General features: G+C 51.5%; 5 protein-coding genes across 5 annotated transcripts; 2 read left to right on the forward strand and 3 right to left on the reverse strand.

Moving 5' to 3' along the window:
• Nucleotides 1–380: 380 nt before the first annotated feature.
• Nucleotides 381–1,290, reverse strand: PENARI_c006G00003 (putative RAS small monomeric GTPase; the record flags this gene model as incomplete). The annotated part of the gene is made up of 3 exons (XM_022630092.1): nucleotides 381–494; nucleotides 566–975; nucleotides 1,248–1,290. The coding sequence occupies 3 exons, from the start codon at nucleotides 1,288–1,290 to the stop codon at nucleotides 381–383; spliced, it is 567 nt and encodes a 188-aa protein (XP_022489944.1).
• A 697-nt stretch (nucleotides 1,291–1,987) lies between these two features.
• Nucleotides 1,988–4,815, forward strand: lreA (uncharacterized protein; the record flags this gene model as incomplete). The annotated part of the gene is made up of 4 exons (XM_022630660.1): nucleotides 1,988–2,648; nucleotides 2,723–2,817; nucleotides 2,868–3,306; nucleotides 3,356–4,815. The coding sequence occupies 4 exons, from the start codon at nucleotides 1,988–1,990 to the stop codon at nucleotides 4,813–4,815; spliced, it is 2,655 nt and encodes an 884-aa protein (XP_022489862.1).
• A 444-nt stretch (nucleotides 4,816–5,259) lies between these two features.
• PENARI_c006G11786 (uncharacterized protein) lies at nucleotides 5,260–6,447 on the reverse strand (the record flags this gene model as incomplete). Its single annotated transcript, XM_022630649.1, has 1 exon — nucleotides 5,260–6,447. One exon carries the CDS (start codon nucleotides 6,445–6,447, stop codon nucleotides 5,260–5,262), a length of 1,188 nt encoding a protein of 395 aa, XP_022490051.1.
• Nucleotides 6,448–6,630: 183 nt separating this feature from the next.
• PENARI_c006G02003 (rRNA-processing protein UTP22) lies at nucleotides 6,631–9,900 on the reverse strand (the record flags this gene model as incomplete). The annotated part of the gene is made up of 1 exon (XM_022630179.1): nucleotides 6,631–9,900. One exon carries the CDS (start codon nucleotides 9,898–9,900, stop codon nucleotides 6,631–6,633), a length of 3,270 nt encoding a protein of 1,089 aa, XP_022489581.1.
• A 230-nt stretch (nucleotides 9,901–10,130) lies between these two features.
• On the forward strand, nucleotides 10,131–12,133 carry PENARI_c006G11149 (cystathionine gamma-synthase; the record flags this gene model as incomplete). Its single annotated transcript, XM_022630614.1, has 5 exons — nucleotides 10,131–10,175; nucleotides 10,255–11,638; nucleotides 11,693–11,876; nucleotides 11,923–11,965; nucleotides 12,014–12,133. The coding sequence occupies 5 exons, from the start codon at nucleotides 10,131–10,133 to the stop codon at nucleotides 12,131–12,133; spliced, it is 1,776 nt and encodes a 591-aa protein (XP_022489603.1).
• Nucleotides 12,134–12,135: the final 2 nt, after the last annotated feature.

The raw sequence follows: 12,135 nt of genomic DNA on the forward strand, positions 1-12,135 counted from the left end.
TGCCATATGGTCTCGGGCCATTCGATCCGTGGAGAACTAAATGTCCCTGGTCCCCCCGGAGACACGTTCCGAGTCCATTCGCGCCAAAGGTGGGCTCGGGTTGCTCTCGATATACTTCCATGTACAACATGTCGATGTTCCCAGGGAGACGATTTATGTACATGGTACCTTGAACTCTCAGGACTGCTAATATACAGGGATATACAGATAGATATACAGACAATGATCCTAACGGAAGCAACAGAGACAATGCTTTCTTGTTTGTTTTTCTGTCCTAGTCATTGCATTCTGTTCCCGGACCTGTTCGTATGGTTCCGTTGTCTTCCGACGTTTGATGAATCGCCAGACGCGACTTCGGGTTCGACCCTCGACCGTGGCATCTACACTGGTCGGCGGTAAGGCTGTCGTGTGCACCGGTTCTGCACATTGGGGAGGACGTGGTGTATCTTGTTGGCAATGAACTCGACGGGCTTCGACAACGCGACGGACCAGGTCTACCACCGTTAGCCTTTTTCTTGTTGACTGTCATGATGCGCCTACGGGAAAATGTCTCTTCGATGTTAACCATTTCGCGCGCGCTGGTCTCCATGAATCCGCATCCGTGTTTGCGCGCATACTCGAGCCCGTCGCGTGAGGTCACCGCGCGATCATCTTTCAGATCGCATTTGTTGCCGGCGAGAATCTTGACCGGCGGTGGCATGCCGATTTGTGTCCCTGCAGCCTGGGGCCCGAGTTCTTTGCGCAATCGCTCGTTGTCCTCCACGCGCTGCTCCGCCTCCATATTGATCATGTCCATGAAATGGTCCAGCGTTTCGAGACTTGAGGGATTGGTGATATCGTAGACCAGGAGGAAGGCATCGGATTTCAGCGTAGAGGCCGTCCATAGGCCGCGGTATTCCTCCTGGCCCGCTGTATCAGTGATAGAGAGGAAGTAGGGGAGACCATCGACATTGCGGGTAACGGAGTACGAGTCCTCTGCAATCGATCAGACGTGAACTCGCTGCATCGGGGGGCTGCCATACCAATTGTTGGGTCATATCTAAAGATGAGCTATCAGAGATTGCTTCCTGCAGGGGCAGTGAGACTCACTCATGAATCCATTGACTGTGGACCAGCCGCAGGGTGATGGACGATTTGCCTGAATCCCGATCTGATCAGATCTCGATCGCGCACCAGACCCGGAGAGGCGGCACCGAATCACGGTATCGGGATATTCCCGGGAGAAGAAGAAGGTTGCTGCAACGTACCGCATCCGCCATCTCCACAGATGGTGATTGAGATCTTGTCCATGGCCACGCTATGGGGAACCGTGGGGGGACATTGGAGATCAAAACAAGGAGAGAAGAGAGGAAGAAGGTAAGAGAAGAGAGGAAAAGGGGCTAGCTAAGATAAGAGAGCCCTTATGCATGAAATATACCTGAAGTAGCTGCTTCAGGTTTCACTCAATAGCGTCTGATCTTGTATCACTACGATCTTTTGACTGCTGGAGATATTTGTGTCGACAGTTTAGTTAGCATTTGTGATAGATCAACTGCGATTTTGCCTCTTGACACTTTCCCACCTTTTCCTTCCTCTAGACACAGACACAACTCAACTCAACCCAGAGAGCTGAACACAGATATACAGAAACATTAACTTATGCCTTTTGTTGAGTTCTCGAATCCACAACAAATCTCATCTCTGGGTTTGTTGGTTGCTTATTGGCGCTCAGTACTTCTCCGGGGTCCACACAAAGTGACAGGGTACTTTTGAGAAGAGGAGAGACACCCTTTTGCCTTCTCTCAGAGAGGGCTACAACTACTGACCACCAAGACCTCGAAGATATAGAGACCTCAGAGACCACAGGGACCACAGAGACCACAGGGACCACAGAGACCACAGGGACTGAGACCAAAGACCAAACGCCCAAACACCAACAGTGGAGGTCCCTAGCTAACCCGGGGCTCTGGAACTCAGTCCGGGCGTTGCATTCAACCCCACGGACTTTATGGCCAACTCTATGAACTTCAACCTTGACTACGGTCCTGATGAATCTCAGGACTCCGGGGGTTCACAGCCCCTGCACGATCCTTCCTACATGGCCTTTCCCACCCATGTCGGCAATTATGCCTTTAGCGCCATGTTACCCCAGGACGTCAATCTACCCGTGCAGAGCTTCGAACGGCCACCCCAGGATCTGGAAGGACGCATGTCTAATGTCATGCTCGCCTACGACTCGATGCCTAACCCGGTCTCAATGCCCACAAACCTGGATCCCAACAGCGCCTATGCCTACAGTATCCCGACAACCTACCCGGCAACCTCCATGGGCCTCACGCAGTTGGAACAGCCACAGTTCCAGCCCGCCTACCAGTCCTTCCCACAATCAATGCCGGTCTCCTACTACCCCCAGACCCATTCTCAGCTTCCACAGCCGCACCCGCAGCCGGCCCCGCTAGCACACAAGGAACCCCACGATACAAGCACCGATGCCACGGCCAATTTTGACGACTCGGATTTTTCAGGCCAGATGAGTGACCGGTCGCAGTTGCAGATGCAGCCGCGTCCTCATCGGCCCCCACCCCAGGAGCGCCGGCTGCAGCCTGCAAGCCCGTACCGTGCCTCACAACCGGTCGCGATCCAGCCCAAGAAACCCGTCCCCGCTAAAGGTGAGTTGTGCGCCCGGTACTCGAGCCGTTGGCTCTGGCACAGGGTATGACTGACGCGGAGACTGCGCCTCCAGGTGTTATCGCGTCGGGGCTGGAAAAGCCCGATATTGGCAAGACCGAGCATACCGGTATTTACTCGAGTAGTGGATTTGATGTACTGGGTGCTTTGGTACGTTTTGTAAATGCGTCGTGATAACGATATTTACTAAACCGATCCAGGGTCGTGTGGCAATGCGCCCGAATCCTAGAATCAACATTGGTGCAGTCGATCTATCCTGTGCCTTTGTGATGTGTGATATCTTACGCGAAGATCAGCCCATTATATATGTCTCAGAGGCCTTTGAACGATTAACAGGCTATAACAAGGAGGAGATTATTGGTCGGAACTGTCGATTCCTTCAAGGGCCTGATGGCAAGATCTCCCCTGGTGCGAAGCGGACCTTTGTTGATGGACAGACGGTCTACCGGCTGCGGTCGACCATTGATGATCGCAGTGAGATCCAAGCAAGTATAATTAACTATCGCAAGGGCGGACAGCCGTTTATGAATCTCATCACGATGATCCCTATCCAGTGGGACTCGGAGGAGTATCGGTTTTACGTCGGGTTCCAGGTCGACCTGGTTGAAAAGCCCGATGCCGTTACGAGGAGAAACCCTGGTATGCCTGAATTGCTTCATGGAGAGTGCCTCTACTGACGGCTACGCAGATGGCACTTATAGCATTAACTATCAACGGGATCAACTGCCTCAGTATGTGGTCCCGCCGCCAGACGCGTACACAACTAGGCCAGACCTCGTGGCGCAATTTGGTCATGATGAAGTGACTGCCATTCTCAATGCAGTGAGTGCATCTGGCAATGAAGTCAGCCGTCACTACTTGGATCGCATTTTGGTTGAGAATACCGATGATGTGATCCACGTGGTTTCGTTCAACGGTGAATTCCTGTATTTATCGCCGTCTTGCCAAAAGATTCTCGAGTATGACCCGGTCGAGCTGGTTGGCAAGACCTTGTCTACGATCTGCCATCCTAGCGATATTGGTCCCGTGATGCGTGACTTGAGGGCGAGCACGACACCTGCTCCAGTGAGTGTGGTATATCGTATCAGACAAAAGTACCGGGGATACATGTGGTTCGAGAGTCATGGTGCATGGCACATTGACCGGAGTCATGGCCGAAGACATCTTGTCCTGACCGGCCGTCCTCGACCGGTCTACGCACTGGATCAAATTGCCCGACTGGGCTCGTCTGCCGCGCTGGCTGAAAACGATATCTGGGCCAAGATTTCTCTGTCCGGTGTCATTCTGTTCATCACTACTAAAGTGAAGCCGGTCCTCGGCCGTTCGCCCGATGATTTTATTGGAAAGGGCTTACAGGAGATCATGGAGCCCGAGTGGGGTGGTCCTGCCACAATCACACAAGTCCTGGATGCGGCGTCTCGTGGCCAGGGGGCGGGCATGACCGCCGTCGCGGGCAGCAACAAGGACACCGAGGATTTCCCGTCTTTCAGGCACCAGATGCGGCACAAGAAAGGACACGTCCTCTCGGCACATACTACTATATACACTGGTGATGCCAGGAAAGGAGTCAAACCGTCCTTCCTTGTCGCTCAGATTCGGTTTGCTCGATCTTTCCCTCCATCCTCCACCGCTATAACAGCCGCCGGGGACGAAAACCTTGCTGCGATCCCCGGCACCGCACGAAACACGACCCTCACCGTTGATGACCCTCTACCGCCCCGCCAATACGGAGCTCTTGGTCAACGAATGCCCGACCTCTCAAACCTCATTGGACTCAACGGTCTGCCAACTGGGAACCGCAGCATCTCATCCTCTGCCGACCCAGCAACCTTCTTCACAGAACTCAACCCCACCCGCGGATCAAGCTGGCAAATCGAGCTGCGCGAACTGGAGAAGCAGAACCGCACTCTGGCAGATGAACTGCAACGTCTGCTGGCCCGACGCAAGAAGCGCAAGCGCAAGCAGAGCGCTGCCTCCGTAGAAAAGGCGTGCGCCATGTGCAGGACCAAGGCTACTCCAGAGTGGCGCCGCGGTCCTAGTGGAAATCGTGATCTTTGCAACAGTTGTGGTCTGCGGTGGGCCAAGCAAGTCCGTGGTCAGGCGCAGGCGCAGGCTGGAGCTTCTGCGTCGGCAGTTGCGGGTGCTTGAAACTTATAAACCAGTGTCTGTCTAAGTTCTGGCTTTAGTTTCGTAACATGAATCCCCCTTTTTTTTTTTTTTGGAGAGCTGGTTTCTTGATACCCCCATTGACTTGGTTGAAATTGCCACAAGTGTTGTCTTTCAAGCCAAGTTGGTGTTATATTGTTTTCATATGCATCATGTCTTGTTGATTTCTCTGAATGTCAGCAAATGTTGCCAATTTGATATTACGGAATTTACTTAAACAATCAGCCACTCCACGTCTCGAAATTCCAATGCCGATCAATTCAGATAATCATGCTCTATGTGGAACTCTTGGTAGACCTTGATAGCAGCACGATTTCCCAACATATTATGTTGAGATTTAAAATGGTTGAAATTAATACAAAGGATCCTCTAGAAGCAATTATACTGTACAGACAGAGGGAGTCCTCAAGGTCCGCAGCCCCAGAGCTACTGCTTCTTGGACTTTGGGCTGCCTCCACGAATAGCCAGCCACTGCTCCAGCCAGCGCCTTTCGACATTCTCCGCCTGGCTGCGGTCTTTGGCCCTGGCCGAGACATCAACTCCACCACGCTCTTCAACCGCGATCCGAACCTCGGCGGCATTCATAGCTCGAACGCCGCCGCCAGCACGAATCATCCCGTCATCAATGGCCAGGTACTCAACATGCCGCGCGAGCCGGGGTCGATAGATCATACCAGCCAGAAGTGTCCCGGCAGCTCGGTCATGACGCTTGACCAGACCAAAAACAGCAGCGGCACGCAGCACAGAGGCAGGGTCAGCGCTCGCCGCCCAAGCTGGGTCGGCAAATTGCTTAGCGAGAAGATGCAATTGCTCATCACTACTAGATCGAAGCAGGTTCAAAGAGTTGTCCTTGGAGGCAGTCACATGAACGTCCAGCGCAGCGATTTTTCTCTTGGTTGCGCTATCGCGTTCCTTCTCTACCTGCGAGGGGACTCGGCATGTAGCTGGAGTAATGGCGGACCCGAAGATTGGGACAATCAGCGGCGTGAATTCCCCGCAGACAATCAAGATCATTGTGAAGGGGATCATGCGCCGGACATCACGAGCTGAGCGGCAGACAAGCTGGAATTGCGCCCGTCCTAGTCGTGATTCTTTTCTTATTGAAGGGGCATTGGCGTTGTTGTGTGAGACTGTCCGTGGAGGAGACACGGGAAGATATACTGAGAGACCCAGCTCTTTCCGGAGGGGAATTGAGATGCGGTAGTTCCGGTACACATTCTTCAAGCCTGTCTTGTAGAAGGTGAGGTATGTGCGGCCGATTTCAACAAAGCGTTTCAGCTTGTCCGGAAGTCCAGCGGATGGAGAGATGGGAGCAGGGGTGACGATTTCGGCGGGAAAGGTGCTGCTAGGAGCATTGACCTCATTTTTAGAAGGCGCTGTGACTATAGTGGTAGATGAGACGGAGGAGGAAGGTGATGATGGGGAGGGTCGACGAGATTGTTGACTTGAAGCCGAGGTTGAGAAGAGTTGACTGGGCCGCACACAGACGGGCTGCAATTGAGATCGGACTTGATAATGAAAATTAGAGTTACTCCAAGGCTGCAATGAAGCATGGATGCCTCGACTCCGAGCTATAGACGCCATTAGGAAGTGAGAGGTGAAAGAAGACAACATCGTGAGGGTAGATAGGTTATCAATTATTGACACCTCAGGCCGCAGCATACAAGTACATAGGAGCCAGCCGAACAGACATATCTTAGGCTTCGTGGTCGATTAAAACTACTCAGAATGCTACAGATAGACAGATCAAGGTAATATATATATGCAAATATTGTCAATTTTAATTAAATAACAAGTCTATTCCTCTGCAGTGCCATGAATCTCAATGTTTTCAATGAGACCATGACCCAACCGAGCAATTTCGTTCAAAATGGCAGGTTGATTAATCAAAACCTGAGTATTCGAGTCCACTGCTGGGGCTGTTGAGAATGCCGTTTTCAAGTGCCAATTTCGCGGCTTCAAAGTTTGGGGGTTCCAAATTCCAGCAATGACAGCACAGCGCTCATCTCCGTGGAAAAGAAGGATGCTTTGGCTGTAACAGGCCTGCACATCTCGAACGAATGACTTCACGGTTGCCATCATTCCAGAGCGGGGTTCCGCCAAGTTCTTGAACTTGGCCACTGAAGAACGGTCACCAAACAGCTTTGGGCGGAGATGAATCACGAAATCGTAGGGAGCAAGAGAGGTATCAAACAGATCAGAGACCTCCATATCATGGGGTTGAGTTCGCAGAAGATTCACAGCAGCCTTGGCCAGGCTGGACATCCGAGCAGCCACAACCTTAGAGGGCATCTCATATTGTGTCCATGTCACACCTTCGGGGTCGACGTCTGAAGCAACAAACAGCGCCAGGCTGTTCATTGCAGGGTCGATGTTACGCCACGCAGTGAAACGAGTGCGAATGTTTTCGGTCACTTCTGGGCTTAGCTCTCCTCCCAGGTCAACGACGAACGGTTCCTGTTGCCAATCCCACCGGGACAGAGAGTGGAGAGTCCTCAAAAATCCAGTCATGACGCTTGAGGGGCACTCCCAGGGGTTAGGCTGAGTAAATGTCCGAATCGTCAGCAACTCAATCAACTCTTCGCTGATCTGGGCATTGAACAAGTGAGAATTGAACCACTGTTTGGTGAGACGGATGGTAGGCGACAGCAGAGGGAAGCGGGTACATAGACTTCGCAGTGCCTGGGTCAAACGTGGGGTTTGAACAAACGACTTCTTGTAAGCGAACAGGGCATAAGCAGCCTCTTCCCGTTCCCGGGGGCTGAGAGTCCGATCCTTGAGGTTGCGCTCAAGTAATATCTGCTCTCGGTCATGGTGTATCCTCAAGCGAAACAAGACTCCCGAAGTGTGAGGAATATCCAGGTACGCATTATTAACCACCTTGCTCGATTCGTTCTCCAAGCCAACATGACAGGAAGAAGCAGCGCCGGAGGATTCCAAAGAGTCACCAATCTTAAGGAGGAATGCAACCTTGGTCATTTGGATTGCCGCAAAATCGTCTGGCCAGCGAGAAGAGCTTTCAAACTGAAGAACAATGTCGGCGGCTCCGTTCGGTCTCAATGCAGTGTATCGAAGGAGGGGACTGGCGGGAGCCAGATGACGAACGGTCAATGGCACTTCCTCCATGTCACGAATATATCTCTCCAGGTCCTTGAATGCGTCATTGATTGACTGGAAAGCAGGGCTAGAGTATGCCAAAATATCATCACCGGACTTCTTGAGTTGCTGATCATATTCATCGCCCATGAACCCGAAATCCTCTGTTGTAATTTTGAAATGCCGTTGGAGGATATACTCCAGAATCTGGTAGATGATAGACTCTTCTGATTGATCAGACCACACAAGACTCTCCAAGATACTGCCGTCTCTGAATCGACGTAGCTCTGATTTTTCACCCCAGAAGGATCGGAATGAGGCTGACTCCTCTTTCTCCTCTGCGGGCGGACCGTGGTCAACGATACGTCCGACATTTTCAGCATTAAGCAAAAGTCCCACAGACACGCCCTGGCTCGATCTTTTGTTGGGCTTGGATTTAACTGGCCACGAATCAATGGAGTGGCTCGTGAGGGAAACAAGTTTGACCCTGTCCCCTAGAGCCCTAGAAAGGACCTGCCACAGAGCTGTCTGTTCCTGGAGAGCTCGGAGAGTGTCCCCGTTGAACGACTTAGGGAACGAGATTAAGCGGTCAAACCTTAGAGCCGGTTCATCGACCTTGAGGATAAAGACTTTGTCAAAGTTGTCTTCTCGGCTCTCGTTGAGCATTTTCAAGGTTGTGGCGGCCTCATGGCGTAGTGTCGCATAAGACCAAGGAGTCATCTTGTAAAGAATGTTCAAGCCTCTGCGGCCATCGAAAATAACCGGGACCCCAGAAGGTACTAGGACCTCTTGGCCAAAGAACAGAGGAGTAGTCAAGTCTCTGCCAGCCAAAAATTGAATGGTGGCTTTAAAAATTTGGTAGCAACTATATGAAGGCAAGAGGACCGGTTGTCCGGAGGGACCACCTGCTTCAAACAACAGAGACAAAAGCGCCGTCCATTCAAAGCCTCCAAAACCTCCATTCTGGAAAGGAGCATGGAAGCCTCGTTGCTGCAGCCAAGTGCGACCAAGAATGCATGCATCACTGAAAGAGTCGCACTTCTTTGAAGCCGAGTAGAGAGACTTGTGATAGAGAGAGACAGTGGCATCTGAACGGAGGCTAGCATTGTAGAACGAAGTCGGCTCGCCAGGTTCAGAGCTGTTAGCAGAAGAACCCTGTCGGATGTTGCTCTTCATTGGGAGTGTTCGCATGATTGGGAATAACGTAGGATCGATTGCGAGCAGGATTCGGATGGATTTTTGAGCCGATTCAGCTTGACGTGGTTCCAACAAGAGAAGGGGACGAAGGCTGTCTCCGTCCTGAGGAGCAAATTTGACATCAAACCCAAGAGCCGCCACAGTCTCTTGGATACCAGCAGCCACGGACGCAATGTAGTAGGCCCTCTTATGGAAGTATCGGAAATTGACATAGTCCTTGTCTTGGAAGAGTGAGCTTGGCATGGTCAAAGCCAAATCAACGGGGCGCGATTCCAAAGTGCGGGCGCCAGTCTTCAAAGCGAAACTACCCACCACGTTGATGTTGGCTGGCTTCGCATACGACATGGTATATTTGACGTCCTTGTTCGGCCGCGGCTCGGGCCATGGAATCAATACGCCAGAGGCACGCAGCTCCTTCTCGGCATCGGTCACGGATTGCGCAGCTTTCTCGGGTATGTTTTCAATGGTGGTTTTGATCTGGTGAAGGGTTTCTTGGAGCTTGGAGACTTGCTTAGTGTAGTTGGGTCTCAATCCCGTGAGCAGCTCATCCATCTGCAGTTTGAAGAAGCTGGATTTGTAGAAGCCGCTGGCCATTGCAAGCTCTGCAGAGCGCTCATCTTTCCCTCGGGTTGCCTGTCGTTTGGGTTGATCCGTTTTGTCAGTCACTTTCGGCGACGTCCGTTTCGCGTCGGTCGAGGAATTGGCGTGAGACGAAGAAGCGGCATTCTCTGGGGAAGAGCTAAGCTTCCGTCGTTTGACTGTGTGTGCCGACATCTTGTAGGAGGGCTGAGTAGAAACTAAGCAGTTTGTAAACTGTCGAATGATTTTTTTTTTTAAGATAACGGGTACGGTAATCTGGTATTGGTATCGTCAGTGCTGACTCATTAGGTACGCATCGCCGAAGTCGCAGCTGAGTACATTTTGAGTCAATCTCTCCATTGCCTTTTCTCTCCTTATTTTTTACATATCCAGATTTTCTTGAAAAGCTTGATTGAACTTCGAAAATGTTACAAGCTTTGGGAGGAACTGTGCCTCCTAACACTGACCATGTATGTTTCGAACCCCGCGATAGACCCCTCCATGGGCCCTTGAATTGTTTCTACTTCAGGTCTAACTCATATTTACCAGGCCGTCAGTGTATCACTACCAACATGGAGAACAAACGTCGGCTACGAAGAAGGAGAAGATTGGGTCATGACCAAGATGAAATGTGGCTATCCCAGGTTCTTCGTTCACCCTATTATTCAAAAGCTCGCCCAGGAAATCGTCCGTCGTGTCGGTGATCTGAACCTTGAGACTGCGACCCTCTTTGCGTCAATTAAGACAGCGCGTATTTGCCATTCCTTTTTGCTCGGCAAAATCCCTGCTGAACAGGCGCACAAAGTCCGCATTGTTAATTTCGTCCCATCCCCGCACACCGAAGCTGGATCCACTGCGGTGACGTCTACCTTGTCGTGTGTCATATATCCAAATGAATACGCCTCCATCGCCAAGCAGGTATGGCAACACTCTGGAAATGGTATTTCGAGCCGACGGGGCGAGTTCTGCCTTGGTGCCCTTGAGGATGGATTCTTGGTGGAAGACAAGGGCTCTGCGACGGCAGAGTTGATTTCGCAACGTCCTTGCAAGGGTCCCCGAAGATACCAAGCCAAGAATGGAGCGAGAAAAGGCTCTATTGGTGACTCGCCCCCCAGGGGAAACGAAGATGGTCGGGACTACGCTCAGTTCATCGAGGAGCGGTTTGGTCGAAACCTCAGCACCTCTCTCGCCAACCAGGCCAAGCTAGCTGTTCGCAAACGCATCGCAGGTGTCTTGACGGCCGATGTCGAGCTACCCGAAGCTCTAGAGACCGCTTCATCAGAAGGGCGTGTCGCCGGCATCTCCGAGGACGACGTCCTCCTCTATCCTTCAGGCATGAGCGCCATTTTCAACGCTCACCAGACCTTGCTGGCCACTCGAGGCGAATTGCCGTCAATCTGCTTCGGTTTTCCTTACACGGATACATTAAAGATCCTCCAAAAGTGGGGACCAGGCTGCGTTTTCTATGGCCACGGCTCCTCAGAAGACCTGGACGATCTGGAATCTCGACTGAAGGCCGGTGAACGTTTCCTCGGCCTTTTCACTGAGGCACCAGGCAATCCTCTTCTCAAAACACCAGACTTGAAACGCATCCGTGCGCTGGCAGACCAGTACAATTTCGCCGTGGTGGTTGACGAAACTATCAGCAACTTCATCAATATCAATGTTCTCCACCTTGCAGACATTGTCGTCAGCAGTTTGACAAAGATCTTTAGCGGAGACAGCAATGTGATGGGAGGAAGTGCAGTGCTCAATCCCCATGGGCAGTACTATGCAGCCCTAAAGAAAAGTTATGACCGGGACTTTGAAGACATCTACTGGGCAGAAGATGCCGTCTTCCTCGAGAGAAATAGTCGTGACTTTATATCCCGTATCGACAAGATCAATTCCACCTCTGAGAATATCACGGCTATGCTGAAGGAATCTCCGTTAGGTACGCCATGTCGTAACCGATATTATGTTAACAGTTATCCTGACCAAATTATAGTGAAAAATGTGTATTACCCCAAATACAGTCCCACAAAACCCTTTTACGACGGCCTCCGCAACCCCAACGGTGGCTATGGGGGACTATTCTCTGTCACATTTCACACAACGGATGAGGCAATTGCTTTCTTTGATACTTTGGAGGTGTTGAAGGGTCCCAGCCTTGGTACCAATTTCACATTGAGGTGAGTGGACTTGAGCCTCCTTGAAAGAACCTTGCTAATTTTCCAGCTCTCCATATGTTCTGCTTGCTCATTACGGTGAATTGGACTGGGTATGTACCGCCTCAAATGCCTGCCAATGATTTCTAACATGCAAATAGGCAAGATCTTTCAACGTGGATCCTGATTTGGTGAGAGTAAGTGTCGGGCTAGAGGAGGTGCCAGATCTACGCGCTAGGGTACAGCGGGCTCTAGATGCAGTGCAAAATGTCCGAAAGTGAAA

Source organism: Penicillium arizonense, assembly GCF_001773325.1.
Source record: "Penicillium arizonense strain CBS 141311 chromosome Unknown PENARI_contig006, whole genome shotgun sequence".
NCBI classification, from domain to species: domain Eukaryota; kingdom Fungi; phylum Ascomycota; class Eurotiomycetes; order Eurotiales; family Aspergillaceae; genus Penicillium; species Penicillium arizonense.